This window comes from Oncorhynchus mykiss, chromosome 24, assembly GCF_013265735.2.
Source record: "Oncorhynchus mykiss isolate Arlee chromosome 24, USDA_OmykA_1.1, whole genome shotgun sequence".
Taxonomy (NCBI): domain Eukaryota; kingdom Metazoa; phylum Chordata; class Actinopteri; order Salmoniformes; family Salmonidae; genus Oncorhynchus; species Oncorhynchus mykiss.
This window is the reverse complement of record NC_048588.1, coordinates 18,550,047-18,577,323: the sequence shown is the minus strand read 5'-3', so window position 1 is coordinate 18,577,323 and position 27,277 is coordinate 18,550,047. Positions and strand designations below refer to the sequence as shown.

General features: G+C 42.8%; 3 protein-coding genes across 13 annotated transcripts in view; 2 read left to right on the top strand and 1 right to left on the bottom strand.

The window, feature by feature from the left end:
- kiaa0753 (KIAA0753 ortholog) overlaps positions 1–12,665 on the bottom strand; it is a 28,555-nt gene extending 15,890 nt beyond the window's left edge. The window contains exons 1-15 of one of the 8 annotated variants that reach the window (XM_036961409.1): positions 12,443–12,665; positions 7,492–7,779; positions 7,107–7,401; positions 6,702–6,874; positions 6,385–6,606; positions 5,730–5,922; positions 4,612–4,781; positions 4,344–4,483; positions 4,081–4,236; positions 3,448–3,537; positions 3,052–3,139; positions 2,522–2,605; positions 2,137–2,307; positions 1,853–1,934; positions 1,527–1,647 (exon numbers count right to left, since the gene is read on the bottom strand). In XM_036961409.1, coding sequence (XP_036817304.1) covers positions 1,527–1,647; positions 1,853–1,934; positions 2,137–2,307; positions 2,522–2,605; positions 3,052–3,139; positions 3,448–3,537; positions 4,081–4,236; positions 4,344–4,483; positions 4,612–4,781; positions 5,730–5,922; positions 6,385–6,606; positions 6,702–6,874; positions 7,107–7,401; positions 7,492–7,779; positions 12,443–12,646 — 2,477 coding nt within the window. In that variant the 5' untranslated portion in view covers positions 12,647–12,665. Of the gene's footprint in view, positions 1–1,526; positions 1,648–1,852; positions 1,935–2,136; positions 2,308–2,521; positions 2,609–3,051; positions 3,140–3,447; positions 3,538–4,080; positions 4,237–4,343; positions 4,484–4,611; positions 4,782–5,729; positions 5,923–6,384; positions 6,607–6,701; positions 6,875–7,106; positions 7,402–7,491; positions 7,780–10,206; positions 10,644–12,442 lie in introns of those variants that run through there. The other 7 variants (XM_036961405.1, XM_036961407.1, XM_036961406.1 and 4 more) reach the window with 7 other exon arrangements.
- Positions 11,193–15,394, top strand: LOC110503933 (thioredoxin domain-containing protein 17). 2 transcript variants are annotated; one of them, XM_021582593.2, is made up of 4 exons: positions 11,193–11,683; positions 11,972–12,053; positions 14,476–14,551; positions 14,856–15,394. In XM_021582593.2, exons 1-4 carry the CDS (start codon positions 11,539–11,541, stop codon positions 14,922–14,924), a joined length of 372 nt encoding a protein of 123 aa, XP_021438268.1. In that variant the 5' UTR covers positions 11,193–11,538; the 3' UTR covers positions 14,925–15,394. The 2 variants fall into 2 exon arrangements, 1 of the variants encoding a protein (XP_021438268.1); XR_005039333.1 differs by lacking the exons at positions 11,193–11,683; positions 11,972–12,053 and adding an exon at positions 12,864–12,947.
- A 565-nt stretch (positions 15,395–15,959) lies between these two features.
- LOC110503929 (nucleoredoxin) overlaps positions 15,960–27,277 on the top strand; it is a 57,289-nt gene continuing 45,971 nt past the window's right edge. For 2 of the 3 annotated variants that reach the window (XM_036961391.1, XM_021582587.2), the window contains exon 1: positions 15,960–16,490. In XM_036961391.1, coding sequence (XP_036817286.1) covers positions 16,182–16,490 — 309 coding nt within the window. In that variant the 5' untranslated portion in view covers positions 15,960–16,181. Of the gene's footprint in view, positions 16,491–25,314; positions 25,434–27,277 lie in introns of those variants that run through there. The other variant, XM_021582589.2, reaches the window with a different exon arrangement.

Here is a 27,277-nt window from a genome sequence, read left to right as displayed (position 1 = left end):
TAGTTTGCCCGCTCTTCAGAGACAGCAACAGAAGGTTACAGATGGGTGGCTAAAAGCAGACAGACTGAGTGGGAGATGAGTCACAGAAGAGTTGGTCTGAGCCCGTCCAGAAGGTCCAGTTGGGGCCGAATCAGTGAACTACTCTGTCTTTAATCTGCTAATTGTGCTGCTGCTTGAATCTGTTCCACTGCATCATGCTGGCATGTCCACTCCGCTCCACTCTCAACAACTTACTTCCCCTGTCAGCCGTTGGCTCCCATCTCTCACACTCTCCAATCTTTCTTCTTCCTTCACTTTCCTAGTTCATTTAAGCAACGGCAGCTACAGCTAAAGCTCTGGCAGGGGAGGGAGGCAGAGGCACACTCCCTCTATGTGTTGCCAGAGGGAGAGGGGGTTTGGAAGGAGTTAGGCTTGGTCTCATTGCAGCCAGGAGACATTAGGGGTGGAGATGAACAGCCAGAATTGAGGCACAACAAAGCAGTGCCTTCTGGGAAAGGAATAAACAACATTCCACCTCCATCAGTTATGTTGTGGACGCCAACTGGAAAATAAAGCAATTGACAATTTTTGGGACGGTGATTTTGTTGGGCACTTTCTCACTGTCTTAAATTAATGGGATCAATGTTCTGCATCAGTTTTGTCTGGTTATATTGTCCCATGCCATCCTTGACACCTTAATGAGTTCCTGTCTGAGCAGGTTAAGTGATGTCATACACCATTCTTCTCTGTAATGAAGTGACATTTAGAGGAGAATCCAGAGGTCCCATCTCCCAGTATAGCATCGCATAAACCTTAACTACAATCTGCAACATCAACAAATGATCAGGGTACGGCATTACAATATTCAAACAGTAAATGTAGAATTAAGCAATAAGGAACTTCTTAGGCACGACACAAGTCGGCGTGCCTGGACACAGCCGTTAGCCGTGGTATATTGGCCATATAACACAAACCCCAGAGGTGCCTTATTGCTATTGTAAACTGGTTACCAATGTAATTAGAGCATTAAAAATAAAATGTTTTGTCAATGTTTTATCTTTTTTTCTACTTTGTTATTGACTTGTTAATCGTTTACTCCATGTGTAACTCTGTGTTGTTGTCTGTTCACACTGCTATGCTTTATCTTGGCCAGGTCGCAGTTGTAAATGAGAACTTGTTCTCAACTAGCCTACCTGGTTAAATAAAGGTGAAATAAAAAAATATATATATATATTTTTTTATAAATAGGCTGATATACAACAGCTGTCAGCCAATCAGCATTCGGGGCTTGAACCACCCAGTTTATAAAAGTAAACCATCTGTCCACACATCAACCCATTAAACTCAGATAGGGCTTTCTCTAAGATGGTGGCAGCAGTACTGCATGGTGATTACTACAAAACAAACATATTAACATACAGATACTACAATAATACACAATATTCTATTGAATACTGTGCATAGGACTATTCACAGAGAAGAGCACTTTGGCAACACCAGAAATGACCTGGGAAAGGGAGAAAACAGAAGAGCACATGTCAACTCACCCGGTCTCCACAGGGCTCTCCAGGACAATGTCAGCTGTGGTGGTGTGTCTCAGTGCTGGCCTGGTGATCCTAACGGGCTGAGGAGAGACTGGCCTGGAGATTGGAACAGACCTCTGGGGCCCTGAGAAAGAGATTGGGGAGAGGGGGATAAGAGAAAGAGGAGTGGAAAAGGAGTGAGAATGAGGGATAGCCTTGCTAGCATTACTGGCTAAAACAGCACTAACACAATACCTTCACCTGCGGGGTACCAGAGGAACAACAATTCAAACCCCCATGCAAAAGTGTGTGGTGGCTGTGTGGAGGAGTTACTTGGTCTGTTTACTCACCAGTAGTGTCCCTTCTGTTCCAGTAGTAAGGGTCTGAGTATGTGAGGGTAGCAAAACGCCTCCTCACAGCTTCCTGGTCTTTCTGCTCAGACACACAGACAACAGAAGTACATTATTTTAATGAATTATTCAGCCAAACAATAATACAAAGCCTTTTCAGGAATCCAGACAGGATTGGACAGTGAATTCACTGTCTCCACAGCACAGCTTGACCAAGGCTGTCAAACATCACACAAACTCCCTGTGTGGAAAGGCCTTTCCTTAGGGCTGTGCTTAGGGCTCACCTCCATCTCTTCCATGCGTAGCAGCATGCTCTCCAGGGTGGGGGCTTGGAGCTGGAGCTGGGCCAAACCCTCCGTCCGTCTGTCTGTCTCCACCGCCCAGGCGGCCCGCGCTGCATCGGCCAGCAGCTCCTCTAGCAGGGCCTCACTCAGCACCTCAGCGCTCTCCGCAGCCTGGAGAGGGAGGTAGATAGCACAGAGCTCAGCACATGGGAAAGGGTTTTATGGAATCACTTCAGGGCTGTTTCCCCAAATGGCACCCTATTCCCTATATAGTGCACTACTATTGACCAGAGCCCTACGGGCATTTGGAACTCAAATACTTAGAAAACATAAATTAAAACGGTAATATAGGTCAGTATCATTAAGATATGACAGGGTTACTCACTCTGTCTGCAGCCTGTTCAGACAGTTGATGCCTCAGTGATGATGTGGACTTTCTGTCCTGGGTCTGAGAGGCAGCAGCTCCCATCTGCTGGGGTACACAGGTGGGGCAAGCTCAGTACCACACCACTACTGATCTTCTCCTGCCTAACACCAACCTCTCCTACTCTAACTCAGTCTTGTCACTCAGCACATACACAAGGCTGCAGCAGTACACCCTAGGCCTGTAAATTCCCTATTCATTTCACTGTGGTGGCACAAATCTGGTGGTAAAGAGCTGTATGGATTTTTCAATTACAAATGAGATGTATTGATTTTCCCACTTCTCAGTGGATTTCCTGGGGCTCCCTGGTCCAGGCTTTTCTCATGTAACAACAATGTGGGTATTGAGTGGCAGAAAAGTTACACACTCCGTTATTTATTCCCTGCCTGCTGAAAGGCAAGAAGAAAACTAAAAAGGATTGTCTAAAGTCTATTTTTTGTGTGCATACAAGCCTTTATCTTTTGAGAGGAGAGTTGAAATGTTTGTTTTACCAGGGCTTGGTTCAACAGAGGCTGAAGTCTCCCTCGGGCCTCCTGCTCAGCTCTCTCAGCCCACTGGGTTGGAGAGCCCACCTCAGACCTGACACACACACACACACGCGCACAAGCCTGGTGTGACAATATATAGGCTTTGAATCGTGTCTTTTTACTCAGTTATTCCCCTCTGGCTTGGTAATATTGTGTTTGTCCATTGATTTCCAGACTCATACTTGTCACAAACCTGGAGGGCTTCAGTTTTAATAGTTTCACACTGAGGAACAAGTACCTTGACACAACTACAAAATATTTTGACCTTCCACTTTTAGCTTGACAGGGTAGACTAACAGTATATTTGTTCCCAGGCTATGACAGGGAGTGTGTACAGGACGTAGTACTACACTAGTGTACCGGAGTCTCTGGATGCGTTCTGCTTCATCTTTACTCAGCTGATTTAGGTCCCTCAGTCTCTGCATGGTCATCCTGTCCAGCCAGGCCTGCCTGTACATTCACATAAAACACACAGTACAACACAGACAGAACCAGTCCTAATGTTAGCTACCGAAACAGGCTGCAGGCGTTGGATTAATTATAGACCTCAATTGCACTAATTAAGATTTGATTAGTGCAGAGGGTTGCTGTGCACTTGAATTTAGTGCAGGAAGACAGGTACTGCTATCCATCACGGTGCTTTAAAAAAAAAAAAATGTCCCCAATCGAAGAAGCAAGCATGTAGATTGAATTTATCGGAGAAATTAACTTTGAATTGGAATCAGAGTATTGCTTGCAGCTTTCAGAAAGTGGGGTCTGAGATCAGGGTTTTAAATGACTTAATTACTCAAAATGAGCAGATCCATTAATTTAACTGTTCCCTGGGCAGTTTCCTTTGGTTAATTCATTTTGCTATATTAAACATCAACTAAAACCTCAAACAAGTGAGGCTAATAAGGCACAAGGTTGTTTGCCATGTCCAATGGTTTATGTTTTCTGTGTTAAAGGAAAAGCATTACGCAAATACAATTTAATATTGTCATTATCACTGACCTGATGGCTTCGTTGTGGGCTTGTCTCTGTCTATCAGAGGTCAGACCCTGGTCCTGCTCTGCTGTCACCACACCAACTAGTTGCTGCTCTGAGGGTCCTGAAGAGGGCTTCAGGGGGGAGAAGAGACATCGAGGCTCTGGCCCCTTCTGAGGGGAGCTGGTCACATAACACAAGTGGAAGTGGATTAGAAAAAAATGACAATTAAAAGAGACTAAGTGAAGGAGAGAGAATACACAGCGAGAGTAAGTTACAAAAGAGCTCACCGCTGTTGTTGTTGTTTAGGAGAGTGAGGTGACGTGGGTATCCAGGGCACAGAGGCCTCCTTCTGTGGGTGCTGACACACTCTCAGCCTGGAAGCCACTGTGGGCTGCTGGAAACCTGCTTCCCTCACATGGGCTCCCTGCTTTTGGACAAAGATCATGTTTAAGAGACACAATTGTAGTGAAAATAGTTCAGGCTAGACCGTTTTATGATGAACATTTTAAAATAAATTTGATTTGCCGCAAAAATGTTCGTATTAAACTCACTGACCTTTGTCCTGTCGGGGTGCAGTGGTCCTCCTTGACTGTTGGGGACCTGCCCCCCTCCTTCCCTGAATTCTCTGAGATGGACCAAACTCTGCATCTGGCTGCGATGCAGGTGTGGAGGAGGCTCTGTGGCTCCGGGGGGCTGCTGATGCCGAGGGACCGCTCTCCTATCTGCTAACATCACAACATTGGCTCATAATCAGTTTTGATTGAAATGTTGTTTTGAAACACTTCAACAGTGAGGCTAAGTGTTACAGTGGTTGACATGACTAATCAAACACTAGTAAAGCCTGTATGGCCCGTAGGAATAACATCTGCCTGCTCCTTTGACAGACTACCCAATTACCTGGCCAACAAGCACACAAACAGACACCTGCCTGCTGCTTGTTTGGCAGTGTGGAGAAGGTAGGGAGCTTGCTCATTGACAGTGGGACCTGTTATTAGTTGCCAAGGAGACCTGTGCATATGACGCAGTACAAACCCTCTCGTGATGTGTGGTGGCTGCACTCACACAGAGAGACTGAATACAGTAGGACCTAGCTACCCACACAATGAACTGCCTGCAGGAGACCCATGGCCAGAGAACCGGACCCAGCCCCTCTTTGTGTCACTCAGCCAGCCCCTCATTAATCTCCACCCTGGTGCCCTGATTCGGGCTTGGTGGGCCCAAACACACGCAGCACTTAAGCCTTCAGGTGATTCCTGGGCCATGGGAGCCGTAAAGATCTGCTCCCTCGTTCACACTGAGATAACAGGGTAAACAAAGACGTTCAAATTAAAAATGCAGTTTCAGGAAATGTTCCGCCCACGCAATAAATGTCCTATTTTTGAATCAGATATTTTATCAACTGCTGTGTCAGTGTGTGGGTGGTTTCAACCGAAGGAGGGGGATGCTGATTTGTCTGACGCATTTGCTGTGTTGGTTGTTCCCAGTTTTATGATGTATGAAATGAGGATATGGAATAATAAGCAAATAATTAAAAAAAGACAAGCTAATTAGGCTATCTTTATTAAAATGCTAATAAAATAGCTTCAGCAGCACAGCTGACTGAGATAACGAGTGTCTCTGAATGCTGAGTCACTCAGACATAATTAGAATGAGAACACCTGCTCATTGCTCACCAGGGAAGGACTTCTTGGGACCTGCTGCTCTACGAGGTCCTCTGAGACCCCTGGTGGCAGGGCCCCTGGGTGGACGGGGAGGAGACGTGCTGCGATGTGGAGACCTGCGGTGGCGTACAGGGGAGGAGCTGCGTACTCGGGCCTGCCTCCTCTGTGCGTGACTCTCCTGTTTGCTTAGAGCAGTATCCAGGGTCTGAGAAACACACAGAGAGACAGGAAAATCAAATATATTCTGTTAACATTCAAATTCAAGAAGCCAAATAAAAATTACAATTAAATGTAGTGTATAATACATCAGCTCTACCTATGGTTGTGTAGCTCTCCAGCACATTTATTTCCAATGTCTTTAGATTGAATAGCTTCGTTTTTTTAAATAGAGCATTGCTTGTATAACATAATATTGATTTATAAAGTTTGATTGCTTATCAAAAATTAGCAATAGATTTGGGACATTTTCTGGTGTCCATCTTCTGTGTCATAAGGTGAGTGTGACCTGTAGGTGATGGATTTAATCTATGGATGCATCACAAATGGCTTTCTATTTGCTATATAGCGCATTACATAGGACCAGAGAACTTTGACCCCTGCCCCTGGTCAAAAGTACTGCATTACAAATGAAAATAAGTAGCCATTTGGGACTCAACCTATGACTGACCTCTAGTTTCAGCAGGATGTCTAGGGCAGTCTCTGGGACGGCTGATCCCTGGCCCACCTCCACCTTGGCCGAGCACAGAGACAGCTGGCGGATCAGCTGGCCCAGCTCTTTATAATAGGAGGGCATCCTGCCCTCAGACGTGTCAGACAGCTGATTAGTGAACACCTGCATGGCCCTGACCGCCCCTCTGTGGGCAGCAGCCAACCTGTCCATCGCTCTGGACTGAGAAAACGAAAACAGGGGGAGATGGGTGTTAGTCTTTGTCATTGTCCTCATCATGAACCTCATCACAGCTTGGGTTATTAAGTGAGACTTACTTTGTTTGTGTGCTGAATCTTCTGGGAGCGTAATTTGTCTAAATCCTCTTGGATCTCTTTCACCTGTTGTTGTAGCACATAGATGATGCGTGCAGAGCGGGCTGCCTGTTCCTGTCTGCGGACCACCACCCTGCGCTGCTCATCAGGCTCCAAGGGCTCTACAACCATTCGCCCTGCAATGCACAGCACAAGACACATGGGCCTCTAAACTGCATGCAGTGTCCCATACAATAAATACCAATCAAATAAGTTCATAACAGCATTAAATAGATTGGCATATTAGCACCTGTATGGCAACAAGGTGCCACTCCAGGTGTGTTACCCATAGAAATAGAATCACTAGAACCTCTGACCATGGCCATTTGACTGGTAAACTCATGGGTGACTTTATTTATGTGGAGTTACCTCTGTTAGCCAGCTGATCTATTCTCTGGATGAAGTTGGCCAGCTCTCTCTGCAGCCTGCGGACTTCCTGGCTGAGGGCTGTGTGGGGCTCCTTGCTGGCTGTTTGCCTTGGGCCTGGGTCTTTGGTTGGGGGGGACCGGCCATGATCAAGCCCAGGGGGTATGGAGACGTACTTCTGGGGGGTGTAAACAAGCACCTTGGCTCCAGACTGAATCACATCTTCTTTGGGGCCGGCGGTCTTGGACCTCCCCTTAGGAACAACCACCTTCTGCTTGAAATTGAACAATTGTAAAGGCTGATCATCGATTAATCGTTCTTGGAGAAGAATAAGATGGATATAAACAGTACAAATGAAAGGGGAGTATACTGATGAACTCTTATTTACCTGCTCCACATTGTTCTTGATGGGAGTGGTCTCCTCTGGCTGTGGTCTGATGGGGGAGCTGTTCAATGACTCCTGTCGTCTCTTCCTCAGATCTCTCTTGGCCAGCCTGACTGCAGCCAGCAGACGCTCCTCAGACAGAGCAGAGAAACACAGAGAGCTGCAGGTGCTATCCAGGTCATCCCGCTTCTCTACCCAGGGCATCAGCTTCTCAATCACAATGGGTGCAGGTGGGCCAACTTGGGTAGCACGGTTATAGGCGTTGGCAGGCATGGCTGCATTGAAAAGTAACTGAAAGAGAACAATAGTGGCACTGGCATCATTCCTGTTGTTGCAATGACATAATGACCAACTTAGCCCAGCTCTTTAAGTTGATGTTACATCCGGCTGTCCAATTTATGATCTGGCCACATCAACTGGCATTCATAATGTTATATTTCAATATCCATCATGATGGCATGCTAGTATCATAAGATAGAGAGAGAGAGAGAGCAGAGAGTACAGTAGTACTTTATTAATCCCAACTTGGGAAATTGTTTTATCACTTCAGCATCATATCAATAAATTGACAAAGACAGGACCCGTATCAGTGACAAACACATGATAAAACACATTATAAACCGAGGGGGTTCAAGCTCTGAATGTTGATTGGCTGACATCCGTGGTATATCAGACCGCAAACCACGGGTATGACAAAACATGTATTTATACTGCTCTAACTACGTTGGTAACCAGTTTATAGTAACAATAAGGCACCTGGTGGGGGGGGGGCATAAAAGACAGGTAAGAAATGATGCTGTTTCTCAGGAGAATAGGCAACAACTAAACATTAAAAAGGCATAACAAATTAGTCATTTATAATGGCTGTGTGTAAAAATGACCTTTTGGGCAGGATGAACCTACTACTACTACTACTAAACTCATCAAAAAAAGAAACATCCCTTTTTCAGGACCCTGTCCTTCAAAGATTTGAAAAATCCAAATAACTTCACAGATCTTCATTGTAAACATTTTAAACACCGTTTCCCATGCTTGTTCAGTGAACCATAAACAATTAATGAACATGTACCTGTGGAGCGGTCGTTAAGACACTAACAGCTTACAGAAGGTAGGCAATTAAGGTCACAGTTATGAAAACTTAGGACACTAAAGAAGCCTTTCTACTGACTCTGAAAAACATCCAAAGAAAGATGCCCAGGGTCCCTGGATGCCCAGGATCTGCGTGAACATGCTTTAGGCATGCTGCAAGGAGGCATGAGGACTGCAGATGTGGCCAGTGCTCAGACTGTCCGCAATAGGCTGAGAGAGGCTGGACTGAGGGCTTGTAGGCCTGTTGTAAGGCAGGTCCTCATCAGACATCACCTGCAACAACGTTGTCTATGGGCACAAACCCACCGTCGCTGGACCAGACAGGACTGGCAAGAAATGCTCTTCACTGACGAGTCAAGATTTTGTTTCACTAGGGGTGATGGTCGGATTCGCATTTATCATTGAAGGAATGAGCATTACACCGAGGCCAATACTCTGGAGTGGGATCGATTTGGAGGTGGAGGGTCCGTCATGTGTCACAGCATCATCGGGCCGAGCTTGTTGTCATTGCAGGCAATCTCAATGCTGTGCGTTACAGGGAAGACATCCTCCTCCCTCATGTGGTACCCTTCCTGCAGGCTCATCCTGACATGACCCTCCAGCATGACAATGCCACCAGCCATACTGCTCATTCTGTGAGTGATTTCCTGCAAGACAGGAATGTCAGTGTTCTGCCATGGCCAGCGAAGAACCTGGATCTCAATCCCATTGAGCACGTCTGGGACCTGTTGGATCGGAGGGTGAGGGCTAGGGCCATTCCCCCCAGAAATGTCCGGGAACTTGCTGGTGCCTTGGTGGAAGAGGGTTGTAACATCTCACAACAAGAACTGGAAAATCTGGTGCAGTCCATGAGGAGGAGATGCACTGCAGTACTTAATGCAGCTGGTGGCCACACCAGACTGTTACTTTTGATTTCAACCCCCACCTTTGTTCAGGGACACATTATTCATTTTCGGTGGAACTTGTTCAGTTTATGTCTCAGTTGTTGAATCTTGTTATGTTGATACAAATATTTACACATATTAAGTTTGCTGAAAATAAACGCAGTTGACAGTGAGACAACATTTTTTTGCTGAGTTTATGTTTCATTAGAGCGCTGTGGAGTGGGTGTGTAGCATTGTCCATGATCATGTGTGTTGTAGCTTGCAGACTTTTTATGAACATGTCCTGCATTGACTCGACTGCATCTGATTATCACTTGGTTTCTTCATGATTTTGTCCAGTTTGTTTGTCATCCTTTCGCTAAGCTTCCCTTCCAGCACATTTTTTTTATTTCACCTTTGTTTAACCAGGTAGGCCAGTTCTCATTTACAACTGCGACCTGGCCAAGATAAAGCAAAGCAGTTCGACAAAAACAACAACACAGATTTGTACCTTGTCAGCTCGGGGATTCGAATTTATAACCTTTCGGTTACTAGTCCAACGCTCTAACCACTAGGCTACCCTGCCGCCACAGGAAAGGTGACTGGACCGTCCATTGTGGGGCTAACGTTACCGTGTTTGTGCATACCTGGTCTGATAGTACTGCCTGTTTAGTTTTACGAATCGTGGTTTATTGGTCAGATAGTTCACAATCCATTTGACCATATGTGGGTTTACATGAATGTAATTTAGCTAACGTTGTCTTACCTGGTTCTGAGAAAGTCGAGAGCTACGATTTGTACCTAATGTGACCCAGCTTTTCGATTGTCCTAAGGTCATCGGAGAATCCTTCAGCAAGTTTGCAGCCATAGCTGTTCCTAACTCCGCTAGCTAGTTAGCTAGCTACCGGTATATGTACATCAGCTGTAACCCTGGCTAGCTGCCTAGATAGCTAGTTAAAGTTAGGCTAACGGTTAGCTTTGATCCATTTTGCCAACCTTAGTCTAACGTTGCAGTACGTATCTAGTCATGCAACATTATGCTTCGATTATTATCATGTAAATACATTTAAAATATGTGGCTTGGGGACTATTTGTACGGGATACACTTCGACAGCTAGCTAGCAATCTAATCTCAGTTTTTTTTTATTAAAACGCCGCCATGACAACCAATAATAAGCACTGTCTTCCGTAAAAACAGGAAGTGAGTATTTCTAACCTACGGATAGCAGAAATCATCAAACATAACCAAATGTAAGACACTTAAAATACTAATTTGACCGTACAATTTTACTAACATTTGATCAATATTATTCGATTTTAATTGTTCTATCTATTTGTGTCCATAAGATTATGTTTGTTTCGATTTAACAATCATCAAAAACATTACACGAATAGGATGAAGTTGTCCAATCACTTTTATTTTTCATAGACAAGAGGAAGCGTTGTCATGCGTGTTCTGTACTCGTAGCAAAGATTATGGATATACTGACAAGATACTTGTCTCTCTGCCCTAACAATGGGATTCGTTGTCCACAAAGCGGCACGGTGGCTGTTTAGATCCCACCTATCCTTTCTTTGGATTGGTGGATATCTCATTATTTTAATACTTTTTTTGAATATTCGATGAGGGTTGTTGACGTTAATCGTCTGTATTCAATGGAGAGCTGCTATGCTACTAGCCTCATATCATGAATATGCATAGCTATAGAGACAACTCCGATATAAATTGTTAAAAAAATATAAAAAAGTTGAGTGGGTGTCACGTGTCCTACTTATAACGAGTGCACCCGTAACAACCTAAGAATTACGAAACATATATTAAATCAACTAAACATCACGTAGCAAATAAGCCATTAACCAAATTCGACACTCTTTGACATCCATACAAAAACTCCTCACTTGGTGGGCAAAAATGGCACGGAGACAGATTTCCCTCCGAGTTGAGCCTCTCTCTTTACCTCTTACACTCTGCTTGTAGTATTTTAGAAGCGAACATAGGGCGAAGAGTCCATGTCGTATTTGTTATTGCATGAAATGCTTCATACCTGCTTGCCTAGCCTACGATAATTGATAATACTGCTTCTTATTCTATATCATCATGTCTCATTACGAAGAAGTAAAGGTCCATGGTTATGATGAATTTTGCAAAGCCGTGTCTGAGAGGAAAGGAAATGACATATTTGCATATTTCTCTGGTGATATAGACACTCAAGGGTTGAGCTGGTGTCCAGATTGTGTGAAAGGTAACAGAAGTATTGTTTTATGGCTATACATTGGTGTACCTGTCATGTATAGCAGTTGACTTTCTTTCCCAGCTGTCTGTCATAGTGTCAGTCTCTGCTACATTATGGTTGGCAATTCATGGTAGCCAAGCCAACTAATCTCTGTAAAGTGTTTACAGGGGGTGCTTGTTTTGTGCTATATTTTCTGTATTTTTATTATATATTGTACTGTACTATTGTGTAATTCATGGTGTGCATAATTCAAAGCCACACACATTTGCCATCTTTCTTCTCCTCCTTCCCCTCCAGCTGAGCCAATTGTTAGAGGAGAGATGTCCCACCTTCCTGAGGGCTCAGTCTTCTTCTACTGTCAGGTTGGAGAGAGGCCCTAGTATGTAGGCTACTCAACTTTTTCTTCATATTCACTGGTGATGATAGCAGAATGATAGTGTTGTGCAATCCACAGGCAATAGAAAATAAGTATTCTTCTTACCCTCTGACCGTAGATTGCTTTGTATGTTTCTATTTTTAGTTTGGTCAGGGTGTGATGTGGGTGGGTATTCTGTTTTGTTCTATGTTTGTATTTCTATGTGTTTGGGATGGTTCCCAATCAGAGGCAGCTGTCAATCGTTGTCTCTGATTGTGAACCATACTTAGGCAGCCTGGTTTCGCCCTTGAGTTGTGGGTAGTTATTTTGTGTGTATCACATGACAGAACTGTTTCGTACTCGTTATGACTCTAGTGTTCAGTTTTGATTAAATTTACAACATGAACACTTACCACGCTGCGCTTTGGTCTACTCCTTCCACCAACGAAAACCGTTACACCCTCAAATGCAGCTAGAAGTTTTGAAAAGCTTAAATACATTGTACAAGTTGTAACATCATGAATTGTTGTCTCTCTTGGACAGCATATTTGAAATGAGCAAAATACACTGAATAACAATATAAACGCAATATGTAACGTGTTGGTCCCATGTTTCATGAGCTGAAATAAAAGGTCCCAGAAATGTTGTGCACAAATTTGTTTACATCCCTGTTGATGAGCATTTCATCCTTTGTCAAGATAATCCATCCACCTGACAGATCCACCTGGCAGGTGTGGCATATCAAGAAGCTGATTAAATTAATGATCATTACACAGGTGCAACTTGTGCTGGGGACAATAAAAGGCCACTCTAAAATGTGCAGTTTTGTCACAACACAATGCCACAAATGTCTCAAGTTCTGAGGGAGTGCACAATTGGCATGCTGACTGCAGGAATGTTCACCAGACCTTGTGACAGGTAATTTAATGTTAATTTCTCAACCATAAGCCTCCAACGTTGTTTTAGAGAATTTGGCAGTACTTCCAACTGGCCTCAACCACAGACCATGTGTATGGCATTTTGTGTGTGAGCGGTTAGCTGATGTCTGTTGTGAACAGAGTGCCCCGTGGTGGTGGGGTTATGGTATGAGCAGGCATAAGTTAAAGACAACAAACACAATGGCAAATGGAATGCACAGAGATACCGTGATGAGATCCTGAGGCCCATTCATCTGCTGCCATCACATTTCAGCATTATAATTGACGGCCCCATGTCGCAAGGATCTGGACACAATTCCTGGAAGCTGGAAATGTCCCATTTATTCCATGTCCTGAATACTCACCAGACATGCAGTGGTGGAATAATTACCCAAATGTCATGCATGTCTGGGATGCTCTGGATAGACGTGTACAACAGCGTGTTCAAATATCCAGCAACTTCACACAGGCCTTGAAGAGGAGCGGGACAACATTCCACAGGCCACAATCAACAGCCTGATCAACTCTATGCAAAGGAATTAGTCACACTGCATGAGGCAAATTGTGGTCACACCAGATACTGACTGGTTTTCTGATCCACGTCCCTACCTTTCAAGGTATCTTGTAACCAACAGATGTATATCTGTATTCCCAGTTATGTGAAATCCATAGATTAGGGCCTAATGAATTTCCTTTTATGAACTCAGTTAAATCTTTTAAATTATTGCATGTTGCATTTATATTTTTGTTCAGTGTGTGTATATATACAATGCACAAAATTATACATTTGACCTAAATGTCTTGGATTTCGCTTAATATACAGTGGGGAGAACAAGTATTTGATACACTGGTTTTCTATGAGACTGTGGTCCCAGCTCTCTTCAGGTCATTGACAAGGTCCTGCCGTGTAGTTCTGGCCTGATCCCTCACCTTCCTCATGATCATTGATGCCCCACGAGGTGAGATCTTGCATGGAGCCCCAGACCAAGGGTGATTGACCGTCATCTTCAACTTCTTCCATTTTCTAATAATTGCGCCAACAGTTGTTGCCTTCTCACCAAACTGCTTGCCTATTGTCCTGTAGCCCATCCCAACCTTGTGCAGGTCTACAATTTTATCCCTGATGTCCTTACACTGCTGTCTGGTCTTGGCCATTGTGGAGAGGTTGGAGTCTGTTTGATTAAGTATGTGGACAGGTGTCTTTTATACAGGTAACGAGTTAATACAGGTAATGAGTGGAGAACAGGAGGGCTTCTTAAAGAAAAACTAACAGGTCTGTGAGAGCCGGAATTCTTACTGGTTGGTAGGTCATCAAATACTAATATCATGCAATAAAATGCAAATTAATTACTTAAAAATCATACTTTGTCATTTTCTGGATTTTTGTTTTAGATTCCGTCTCTCACAGTTGAAGTGTACCTATGATAAAAATTAAAGAACTCTACATGCTTTGTAAGTAGGAAAACTTGCAAAATCATCAGTGTATCAAATACTTGTTCTCCCCACTGTACCTTTTCATCTTCGACCAGTTGGAAGGATCCCAATAATGAATTCAAGAAGACTCTGAAGCTCAGTGGAGTTCCCACTCTGATCCGATATGGCACGGTGAGCATAAGTGCATAGCAAGAGGACAAAGAAGGAGAGTTTCTGTTATCAATTTTAAAAGTGTGGCTTTTTCTTTTGGATTTTGTGGTAACACTCAATGGGTCCCAAAAGCGTTTTTATTATTATTTTATAGATGGTCAATCTGTAAAAAATAAATAAAATAAAAACACATTTGTGTTAACACGTTAGTGAAGTTGTTATTAACCATTTATAAACTTTTTATAAATTCTTAATGAAATATACCTTTAGGGAAAGGGTTACCAAAACATGCTAAGTTCTGTTTCTTTTCTTCCATCTAATTCAGCCTCAGAAGCTGGTTGAGGAGGAGTGCTTCAAAGCTGACCTGGTGAGGATGATGTTCACTGAGGACTAGAGGGCTACAGCGGACCACACTCACCCTGCACTTGGTCATCTTCCATTTCCCCCTCTCCTGAGATCCAGTCCAATCACCTTTTCACTACACTTGATTGAATTGATTGTTTCTTTGGAATTCAAATACACACTCCTCTCCCTGCGAGGTAGTGTTAATCAGTGAATGTGTTGCTATTCTTACATGGAAATAAAAAGAAACTATAACATAACCAGAGGCCTTGGTAGAGCTAGCTGACTGCTTTTAGAACTTGATGTTTCATTTAGTAAATTAAATAGAAGAGTTATAATAACATAGCCCACCAGACAAATTGTGTCAAATGAATTGAATCTCATCAATTGATGATTCTTGTTTCTTACTTACGGCAGTAATCTATAGAGTGAGGATATAAACTGAAGCATTACCTGGTATACTGTGATTGTTATAGTGTATAACTTAGTCAAATGAAAATAAATGATGGCTGGATGAAAACATTTGAATGTGTGAAAAGAAGTTTGTCTATAGTGCAGTTCACTTTGTGAGAAGCTAGGTGGCTCCCTCAGCCTGTCTAAATATATTAGGCCTAATATGTCTTATAATAAAACATTTAAAAAATCAGAAATGATAGAAATATAAATTCTAACTTTTTATGCGAAATTACAAATGAGATAATATAATTGGCACATTTGATATGTCTTTGTAAACCGAGAAAAAAAGAAAGCTCCTTGTAGGCTCATAAAGAAGAAAAAAGTAACCTATCCCTAGTGCTGTCATATGGGTCTAATGTACACATAGGCCTAAACATGTCATGTGTCTACCATGTAGGCCTAAACATGCTCAATGCTGACAACAAGCAGTCATTGAATAGTGAACTTGATCGAGTAGTGTTATTAAATACCAGATCAAACAAAGGTGGTCTAAATGTTTTATATTACATACATCAATAATATTATATTGACTCAATATCGCCATTTTATAACTAGGTATCATGAAAGAGTTGCTTGCTTTGAAGTGATGAGCGCAACCACAATAAGAGGAGTATAAGTGGAGCGCATTCCTGCACACCACACATTGGAGCCGCTGAGCTGAGAAGCGGAAAAGGGTATCTGTCGTCGTGCACACATTTGAGCATAGGCTATACCACGAATTGGGGCTCTCCAAGGAAGCTAAATTGGAGGACGAGGGCGTGTTTGTTTTTACTGAGCCTTTCGGTTTTCATTTTCTGCAGTCTTGGTAAGAGAACGGAATATATTAGGGTCTGTTTCAAGGACTAGAGCAGAGATGTCAGAGTTTCTGGTGAATCTACTCGGGGAGCGGCTCGTCAACAGCGAGACAGCCGAGGTGGATGTACAGGCGCTGGGCAGCAAGCTGTCCCTGGTCGGGCTCTACTTCGGCTGCAGTTTAAACGGCCCCTGTAAGCAGTTCAACGCCAGTCTGTGTGAGTTTTATAGCAAGTTCAAAAAATCATCTGAACATAAAGACACATTGGAAATCGTCTTCGTCTCATCTGATCAGGACCAGAAACATTGGCAAGACTTTTTACAGGAGATGCAATGGCCGGCATTGCCTTTCAAAGATAGACACAAAAAGGTAAGAAGTGACCAATTAATAAAAATGTGAATCTGGAATTGAGTCACGATATAAAAAACATATGTGACAGAAATATATTTAGCCTACCCTGGCCATTTGGCCAATAAACGCTTACTTAATTAAACACTTGGCCCAATTAGATAGGCCTACCTTACAGTGCACAGGTATATACATTTATTTGGGTCATTGGACATAATTGACGGTGGAACCAAAAGTTGATACAGGGTCTAGCATATTTTGTTTCTAATGTTGCCAGCTGACCTATTTTTCAGTAGGTAGATTCGTTTGTCACTGTCTCTCATGTATACATAATATGGTTTACAGAAGGCCCAATGTATTTATTCCAGGTTCCATTGTTTGTATTGGATATAATATATAGCCTATCTATTGTTCACCCCAGTGGCATGTCACAGGTTATCTACAGCCTATATAGCCATATTGAAATAAGAGAATGACACACACACACACCGGTAGTGGGAATAAATGCTCATGTTAAAATATATTGTTATTCATAGTGGCAGCTGTAGAATCATTTTTTAATTCAAACACTCAAGTAACAAATTAGTGTTTTGGGGCAGGACAATTGACAAAAAAATATTGTCAAGATATTGACCAAAACTGGACTTATTGTAGGCCTATAGCAATTAGAAATGGTGACAATGCTATATAAATATTGATTTAAATATAGTTCAAAAGTTTATTTTAATTGTTTGTTTTATATATGGATACCTAATATCTAAGGTTTATTATAGCCAAGGTGAAATGATCGATGCTGAAAATTGTTATTGTAAAAATACAAAGGGAAAAAGGTATAATGTGTTTTTGATCAAGTGTTCGTGAAATATGTGAGACTCGATACAATGACCTAGTCTTTAGCTGTTAGGCTGTTGTTCAATTAGTTATTTAATTGCAGGGCCATTATTTAGGATACAGAAGTCAACATCTCACAATAGGCCTACACATTACACAGCTATTGGAAAACACCCATACGTTTGAAAAAGGAGAAGGTTTATTCAAATTTCCTATAAATAAACCTGTAGGTGACACTGTCATTAATTTTATTCGCATTATCTGTCCATCTCTTTCATATGGGTTTAATGTAATGGTTTCAAAATAGATGCTTAGCCTAGAAAGATTATGAGCTTAATCATCATAACCTTTCACAGAAAATTGCCAAATCTTTTTCTATGTACACTGTCCATTTATTTATTCATTATTTTACCTTGCACACAACAAACGAAATGTCCTTAATGTATCACAATTATTCTGATGTTTTTTTTTATAATAATTTTTAAACTTTTTTATTTAACTAGCCAAATCAGTTAAGAACACATTCTTATTTACAATGACGGCCTAGGAACAGTGGGTTAACTGCCTTGTTCAGGGGCAGAACGACAGATTTTTACCTTGTCAGCTCGGGGATTCGATATAGCAACCTTTCGGTTACTGGCCCAATGTTCTAACCACTAGGCTACAAATTATTACAGTTACTGTCCCATAAAATTAATCTCGGCCTATATTGTAAATATGATTACCACAATATCTTCATGTCTGTATTTATTTTCTGGACATGAATTCAATAAATGTACAAATAGCATGTTGTGAAAGCCTTTTTAAATGTTTAGGCTGATGTCAGAGTGTTTTGTATAATGTACATTTATGGGTAAGGCAAGGGTTTCAGGATTAGAAATAAAGTATACCTAGATGATACCTGCATCATGCTGCAGGTTCACCCACATCAGGATCCATTTTGGGTCCTCCCCACCTCCAGTTTCCTACATACGTCAGCATGTCTGTATTAAAAACAAATGATGATCCTTAATAACAAATTACAATTAATCCCACTGAGACTGTCTCGGCTAGCCGATGTGTCTCGGCTTGCAGCTGCATGCACATAATCTATATGCTATAAAGAATATCATTGTGTACATTGCAATCGTTAGGGAGAGGAGGGTAGAGGGAGAGAGCCGAGTTAGTGTGAATATAAATCTAATTGTCTGCAGAGAACAGACCTGCGCCATTCTCAGTGCCCTGCTGCTGCTACCCGGTTGGCAGTACAGGACATTAAATCCAGTAATGGCTGGTGAAGACATCATGGTCTCTAGGCCCCACAGGATAGGTAGAAAATAGAATTTCACAGTGAAGAAAAAAAAACAGGAAATCATACCATACTGTTTCTATCTCTAAAATAATGGGAGCAGAATATGGTGATAAAGGAGGCTGGCTTTTAGTTGGATGGTGATCATTTCCTTGTCCTAAGTTGCCAGGGCAACTCTTTTATTTGGAAATATTCTCTCTGTATTAACATTATATATATATATATATATAGCACTCTTCCGTGTCTTATTACGTTGCCACACTAGGCTAGTAAAAAGGATTTGCAGAAGATCTCTGTAAGAATAGTTCTGCATGCACTACTGTCAGCCAGTGGAATGATATTTTGTACAATGTGCCATTTTAGTGGATGATTTTTTTTAATGTATTTACCTGATCTAGGCCTACCCAGTTTACCTACATACCAGCAAGTAATTACTACACCAACATTTGACCACCTCTTCAATGAAATGGAGACATTTAGGATGATTCTTTCAACTGTAAGGGCATACGGGACCTTTTTAAATGAGCCTTGGCCTCTTGGCTCCACACCATCCAACCCTTCCCCATGTTCATCAAATAGCGTGCTGTATATTTTATGAACTATTTGTGAATTTTCTTAGTGCATTATTTTCCTGTAGAACCCTAACCCTCACTTTTAATAGGTGCAGCTTATTTAGATTCAATCAACGCCCTTTTAATGTGCTGCAGATTGTTTGTGTTTCACTTCATTATGCAGTCCAGGCGTGAAGGGGTGGAATGATGGAGGCATTTGATTTGAGGGCGGGAGGGATGGGACTTGTTTTGGGCCAGTCTGGGAGGAGCGTATAGCCACATTGCAGCCTTATTGTGTTCTGAATGCTGCTGGTGGAAAATATTCTGCAGCATTGCCATTGTTCATAATTCGAGTGCGGCCATGACTTGGCTAAGGCTACTTGAGAGTAGTGTACAACTTTGCATTTAACTCGGACAGTGCCACCCGTATTAATTGCAGAGTAATTGTGACCTTCAGTACAGCAGGGGCCTGAATGAGTGTGTCTGTTAGGGGTTTAACTAACCTCTGGCCTGCTCTGTTTTGTATACTGAAGAGAGAGAGTTGATGTTTCAGATGTAGGTCACACTATAGCCTTCTGACATGTCCTAAGGCAAGTACATGTTTAGTGTTTACTTAAGGTTTCATGTGGCCTATATCTTTCCCCCCTTCAGAATTATTACTTTGGCATCTGTGTGTGCATTGACGTGAATGTGATTTCTGCTCCTGTAGCCAGGCTTTATAATGCATTAGATGGCGTTGTAGCCTTGTGGGTTGGCTATGTAGTCTCAGCCGTTGTCTGCTGCACAGATGTGGTCTTATCACCAGGACGGGTATATGAAGCTCCTGGCACCTGATAAGAGAAGCTTTGCCTCAGAGGAGATATCATCTGTATATATGCATCAGCTGCGTCTACATGAGCTGGCTAATTATTTATTACCATTTATATGCTGTTTATTTTCCACTCATTCTTCACAATTTATAATAACAGGACTTTTTGTTGATTTAAAAAAAAAATGAGGTGACAACCCACATCAATATGACTTATCAGTGCTTGTTATCATACACAGTTCTGTCCAAAGGCATCATCCGTGCCTATATTGCGATCAGAACCCGTTTCCAGTAAATGGGAGGGAAGCAAGACAAGGTAATGCTCTATTCTAAATCAACATGTCTGTGTAGAAGAAACACATTTGAGTCCAGATCTTGCCTGTATGCGAGTGTGATCATAGCAACCAGTAAGAGAGAGAGAGGGTGTGTGTGTGTGAAAGAGGGGGAGGGAGAGAGATACCTAATTGGTGTATGATGCTGACCTGGAGGAGGGCTACGTTGTGGGTCTGTGGGTAGTAAGTGGCTCTCTTCCCCCTCTCTTCTCAGGCCTGGCTGGGCTCTGGCTGTAGGCAGGGGAGGCGAGAGAGAGGCAGCTCTGTTGAGCGACACAGGGCTCATCTCCTGGCACAGCCAGCAATCTCTCTCCATCGCCGCTTTCAGAGCCCCATCACCCACCAGGCCCCTCTCTCCCTCCCTCCGTCCACCCCTCATTCAGTAGTTTCCCCTCCCCTCTCATTCCCTACACTGGACTTGCTTTCTCTTGTCCTATGTAGTCTATTCTGTTGCTCACATCGCTGGGAATGTTTACTATCTAACTATGCAGAGACGAGATGACATACTGAAGACATCGTCTTACATCTTTTACAAGTGAGGAGATTTTGTGTTTTGAAAGGACCTTGGGGGCTTTAGGTTTGTGACTATTAGGCAGGTTTTCATTTTGAAGAGTCACATAAGGAGTCTGGCCCACTGCAGTGTTGTGCTCCCCTGGGTCGGAGCCAGCTTCATGAGGACTAGAGCCACAGCTGCTAGGTGCTTCAGAGAGGGGCTAAGGGTGCCTGTCATCAGGGTGTCACTGATCTGATGAAAACCGCACCGCGCCCTGCTCATCACATATCTCAGCCCTGCTCATCACTTATCTCAGCCCTGCTCATCACATATCTCAGCCCTGCGTCTCCTTGTGCCTGCTGCACTCATTTGATTCCAGCAGGAGCAGCTGGGAAAAGCCTGCTGCATGCCCTCTTGTCTGCAGGTGATAATGTGCAATTCCTTATCTGTAAACGTCACATTTGGTTGGGGTTGACCTGTGTAGATGCTCTCTCACCTGTCAATTTCACATGTGTGTGTGATAGTTTGGGCTGATATACTGCTGCTGATAAGTGGATAACTAGGTGAACAAACACTGAGCCTTATTACACACAGGGTAAACCCTTTTGATAAACCGTATGGCTCATGCTGAGAGGACGTAGTTTAAAGTTATTCCCATCAGTCAGGATGAAAGACTTGGCTAGATAACCCTATCCTGAAGAGATGGTAAGTAAGACCACCATGATAAGATTGCATACATAAATGATCAATGCAGTGGGGTGACCCCAAGTGCTTCATTTGTAAATCGGGAGGTGCCTGAACAAAAAGGGAGCGTGAAAGGGTGGTAACCGAGGGGGCTCTGAGATACCGGATGAACGTATGGGGGGGAAAAAACGACTTTCTAATAAAGCATTGCATACATGTCACCGTAGTGGGGGGAAAAAACGACTTTCTAATAAAGCATTGCATACATGTCACCGTAGTGGGGGGAAAAAACGACTTTCTAATAAAGCATTGCATACATGTCACCGTAGTGGCGTAGAGGTGCTTGCAGGAGTTGCACACATGGGATATATTTTTATAGCCTACGGTCCGAGAAAGATTTGGCCTTTCTATAAACGCATTTCATGCAATTTTCTGTAATTGTACATGACTGGAGACCTTAGCATAATCTTTTTCTAATACCGCACAATTGAATCAAAATGACTTTGTGTTGAATCCATCAATAGTTTAGGCCTAGGTGTGTGGAGAAACACATTTTACAATCTGAGGAGGAAATTCTAGTTCTAGAAAAGTTTTCCAGTTTCTCTAACTCACTCAATGATGATCGTCTCACGCACCGGAGATGGCCGGTGTGCTCATGCCAAAAGCATGTCTCTCGTTTTACTTTGTGAAACAATGCTGTTCACTCAATAGGCCTATTTGGAAGTTGATAGAATATTTTGGAAGCCTCTACAGTCAGATTAGACTTCTCTGTTCAGCAGGAGCCATTTGCTTTCCAACCTGTGTTTTCCCCTGATTGTATTTGAGATATTGCGAAATACCTGTTTTGGCTGTTTGTTGTTCACTGACAGATTTGCCACACATTCAGGACTGCTACAATCCACATCTAGGCAATAAAAAAATTAACTATTGATCCTCTTTGGGTAAATGATAGGCTTATATTCCTGGTGTAGTATTCTAAATTCATTACATTTCTTTCTGAACAGATAGCAGTAATTCTTTAACTTTGGAAAATGTATTTGCATTTATCAGGGGTGCTGCAGTGTCCTTCCCGCAGCTATGATTCTATCAGGAAATAAATGATGAATTACAATGCTGGAGAGATGGTTGCAGCCTCATGGCTATCAGAGATAATAGAAAGTGAATCTCATTCTAGTTCTGTGAGAGATGCAGGCACGCTTCTCTCTCACCACAGCACCAGCCAATCAAATGTATTTATAAAGCCCATTTTACATCAGCAGAAACCCAGCCTGAAACGCCAAACAGCAAGCAATGCAGATGTAGAAGCACGGTGGCTAGGAAAAACTCCCTAGAAAGGCAAGAACCTAGAGAGGAACCAGGCTCTGAGGGATGGCCAGTCCTTTTCGGGCTGTGCCGGGTGAAGATTTTAAGAGTGCATGGCCATGAAGGCTAGATTGTTCTTCAAGATGTTCAAACATTCATAGATGACCAGCAGGGTCAAATAATAATCCCAGTGGTTGTAGAGGGTGCAACAGGTCAGTGTAGAGGGTGCAGGTCAGTGTAGAGGGTGCAACCTCAGGTGTATATGTCAGTTGGCTTTTCATAGCCAAGCATTGACGTTGAGACCACAAGTGCTGGATAGAGAGAGTCAAAAACAGCAGTTCCGGGCCAAGGTAGCTCATCTGGTGAACAGGTCAGGGTTCCTTCGCCACAGGCAGAACAGTTGAAACTGGAGCAGCACCACGACCAGGTGGACTGGGGACAGCCAGGAGTCATCAGGCCAGGTTGTCCTGAGGCATGGTCATAGGGCTCATATCCTCCAGGAGAGAGGGGGCATACTTAAATTCACACAAGACACCAAAGAATTACACCAGATATAACAGGCTTATCCTAGCCCCCCAGCACACAATAGACTAGGGTCAGTCCCAAATGGCACCCTATTTCCTACATAGTGCACTTCTTTTGACCAGGGGCCATAGGGTTCTGGTCAAAAGTAATGCACTACATAGGGAATAGGGTGTCATTTGAGACAGTGTCTGTGTGACTGAGCATGGGTGTGGTCCTGTAATGTAAAGAATATACACTACCGTTCAAAAGTTTGCGGTCACTTAGAAATGTCCTTGTTTTTGAAAGAAAAGCACATTTATCTTGTCCATTAAAATAACATCAAATTGATCAGAAATACAGTGTAGACATTGTTAATGTTTTAAATGACTATTGTAGCTGGAAAATGGCAGATAAAAAATAAAAAAAACATTTTATTTTATTATATAAAAAAAATATATATATATATATTTTATTATTAAAAAAAATATTCCATATATATATATCTACATAGGTGTACAGCTAATCGAAGTTTATAATTTTAAAGGGCTAATTGATCATTAGAATACCCTTTTGCAATTGTTAGCACAGCTGAAAACTGTTGTGCTAATTAAAGAAGCAATAAAAGTAGCATTCTTTAGACTAGTTGAGTATCTGGAGCATCGGCATTTGTGGGTTCGATTACAGGCTCAAAATGGCCAGAAACAAAGATCTTTCTTCTGAAACTCATCAGTCTATTCTTGTTCTGAGAAATTAAGGCTATTCAAAGCAAGAAATTGCCAAGAAACTGAAGATCTCGTACAACACTGTGCACTACTCCCTTCACAGAACAGTGCAAACTAGCTCAAACCAGAATAGAAAGCGTTGGAGGCCCCGGTGCACAATTGAGCAAGAAGACAAATACATTAGTGTCTAGTTTGAAAAACAGGCGCCTCACAAGTCCTCAACTGGCAGCTTCAATAAATAGTACCCGCATAACACCAGTCTCAACGTCAACAGTGAAGAGGCAACTCCAGGATGCTGACCTTCTAGGCAGAGTTGCGAAGGAAAAAGCCATATCTCAGACTGGCACACAGGCACTGGACAGAGGAACTCTGCCTAGAAGGCCAGCATTCCGGTGTCGCGTCTTCACTGTTGACGTTGAGACTGGTGTTTGTGAGAGGTGACAATAGGTTGATGTTAAAGGGGAGTTTAAGTTACCCTCTGAAAACTGGTGAAAACAGTGTGGCTGACTTGTAGACTACAACCAGAATTTCTGTGTGTCCTCTAAGCAACCTGATCTGTTTCTACATCCATTATCTGCCTGTAAATGTAAACACACAAAGACGCTGAGGCTGTGACCTTGGTCTGTGAACTACTGAAAAGATACACTGGGATTGGGCCTATGGCTTTTTCCCCACTATTCTGCAGCTGACCCATTGATACGGGCTCTCTGTGTGTGGTTTTCGACCAGAAGTTGCCACAGTAGAGTACTAGCATGGCCATGTCTTCACCACATTGTCTACAGTAACACTGCAATGAGAACAACTGATGATTCTCCAGCTTATGTACATTATTCCAAACCAAACTCAATTAGCACATACTAGCCTCTCCAAGAATGCCCACTTTCCTCATTTTGTTTCTTCAAATGCGCTAAATACAGGAAATGGAATACCAGAGACACTGACTAGATATTAAGAATGACTTTGTTTACTTTCCATGGAAATAAACATTGTTGTTATTCTGTCTTGATGATCCTACCCTCATCTGCTGTTTTCCTTGCGATGCTGCCATGTCCATATTTGCTTAGCGAACGTGGTGTGAGATTTCCCCAGGTCTTTAGGACCCCCCCCCCCCCCCCCCCCCTCCAATGAAAACACACAGTCCTCTAGTCTGTAATTTCCCCCCACACCCCAGTTCTGCATTCATTTCCAGCATAATAACTCTGTAGCAACCCCCGCCCCCCAGAGGCAGTCTGCCATCCGGAACAGAGCTCATGTCTTTCGGTTTCCTTTTTTTTTTCTCTCCTAGATTGCAAGGTTTTTGTTTCTTTCCCCAGTTAGTTTCCCTCTCATCATACCTTCTGATCACATTTCTCCAGAGGAGGCATAGGAAACCATGGTGATCAGTGAATACATGGTGTAGTGGTCAGAGAAGTGGACTGATGTACGGAGGAATGTTTATCTGGAAGGAAGGTAAATTGAGCCAAGCCTCCACATTTTATTACACATGCACAGCTCTCACAGTTGTTGTTTACATTTTCTGCGTAATAACAGTTGATTTTCAATGACCGTTTTGTATACAATGCAAGAAGTCCTTAGTCTCTACACTGAAACATTCCCCTCAAATGTCCTCTCTCCCTGTGCTATTGTCTCACCAGCCTAATAGGAGATGGATGGCAGACCGTTGAATGAGAAGGGTGTGAATCCTGGTCATGTGACTATTCTGCAGCTCTGGCTCCTGTCTGAAAGAGGCTTACTATGCAAACAGGCCCACTGTCTCAGCTTGTAGCCTGGCAGACTGACACATTGGCTCTAGCCCTGCTGTCTTGTCTACTATTGAGTTGTTGGGCGCAAGTGGTGGGAGTATTTATTTTTGATTTTTGTATTATTCTGCTGTGAGAACCCAAATATCATTACAGGGTACATTATAATATTACATTGCCAGTATAATCAATCTGTAATCTATGAATAACTACAGTGCAGATACTGTAGGAAGGCACTGAGCAGGAGAGGAATAATATGAGGACTGGACTGGTAGTGTGACTGTGGGAGCCTAAGAGACTGACTGCTCTGCACTGCTGTAATCTTAAAAAGCTTTGTGACAAAGAGGACGGAGCTGCATCCAATCCACCTCTCTGTAAGAGTGCAGAGAGGGTGGTGCTGAGGGAGAGAATATGTGGTGAGAAGGGAGAGTTTAAGAGTTGAGAGAGCAGGAATCTCAAGGAGATGATCCTTATTGTGGCTGGAAACGTACAACGTTTTCAATAAATCCTCTCTTGAATTATAGATTTGAATTTTTTGGTCCAGATTTTCAAATAACCATTGACTTTCCAAGCAGATGTTTTTCTTTACCCTACTGTACTGCAAGTCTCTGTTACCTAAAAGGGGGACTGATGTGGGTAAGATTCCATTTTGAGGTCTCAGTAAGCCCCAGTGAAAAGGGAACAGTCACAACTCTGAAGTAATGTTCTGTCACATCCCTTGCGACAGTTCAAAGAATTTGGCTCCAACAGTCATCTCTCCTGGGAGGAGAGCAAGGCTTGGTTTCAGGCCAAGCCATTTAATCTCCGTGTCAGGTATCTTACAGCCAATTAGCACCTCCTCAAAAGTCACTTTAAAAAAAAGGTTCCCCATGCTCCTGTCCTGCTTTTTGGACAGAGTTCACCCTACAAGTGTTTTTTGACTCTGACGACTTGGTTAGATTAGTTTCTCTACATTGTGGTGCTGTATTCTGATCCTAGCCCCCTCTAAAGACAGATGTGATTGTAGGGAAGCCGCTCATCTCCAGCTACTAGATAATGAGGTGTTGGAGGGCAGGAGCTGGTGTGTGTCTAATGAGGTTGGATGGCAACGCATTGTTTTCTGAAAGATTCCTTTCCATAATATTGAATCAGCCATTTTCCAGCCAATCTCTATGGCAGAACGTCAAGACTTTTCTAAAGAGCTTTCAATTTGAGCTGATTGGGGTAATATGAAATTGTCAAGTTTCCCCTAACTGTCAGAATGGTTATGGCAGAAGGAACCAAATTTAGCTACAGCAAAAGTATGTGGACATCTCATTCCACAATTATGGGCATTAATATTGAGTTGGTCCCCCCTTTGCTGCTATAACAGCCTCCACTCTTCTGGGAAGGGGTTTTCACTTGATGTTGGAACATTGCTGCAGAGACATGCTTTCATTCAGCCACAAGAGCATTAGTGAGGTCGGGCACTGATGTTGGGCGATTAGGCCTGGCTCGCAGTCGGCGTTCCAATTCATCCCAAAGGGTTGAGGTCAGGGCTCTGTGCAGGCCAGTCAAGTTCATCCACACTGATCT

Coding starts and splice junctions, on each gene's coding strand:
- LOC110503933 (XM_021582593.2), top strand. CDS start 11,539: ATGTCTCATTACGAAGAAGTAAAGGTCCATGGTTATGATGAATTTTGC. Junction 12,054..14,475: donor CAGGTTGGAGAGAGGCCCTA/GTATGTAGGCTA, acceptor ATCTTCGACCAG/TTGGAAGGATCCCAATAATG. Junction 14,552..14,855: donor CTCTGATCCGATATGGCACG/GTGAGCATAAGT, acceptor CATCTAATTCAG/CCTCAGAAGCTGGTTGAGGA.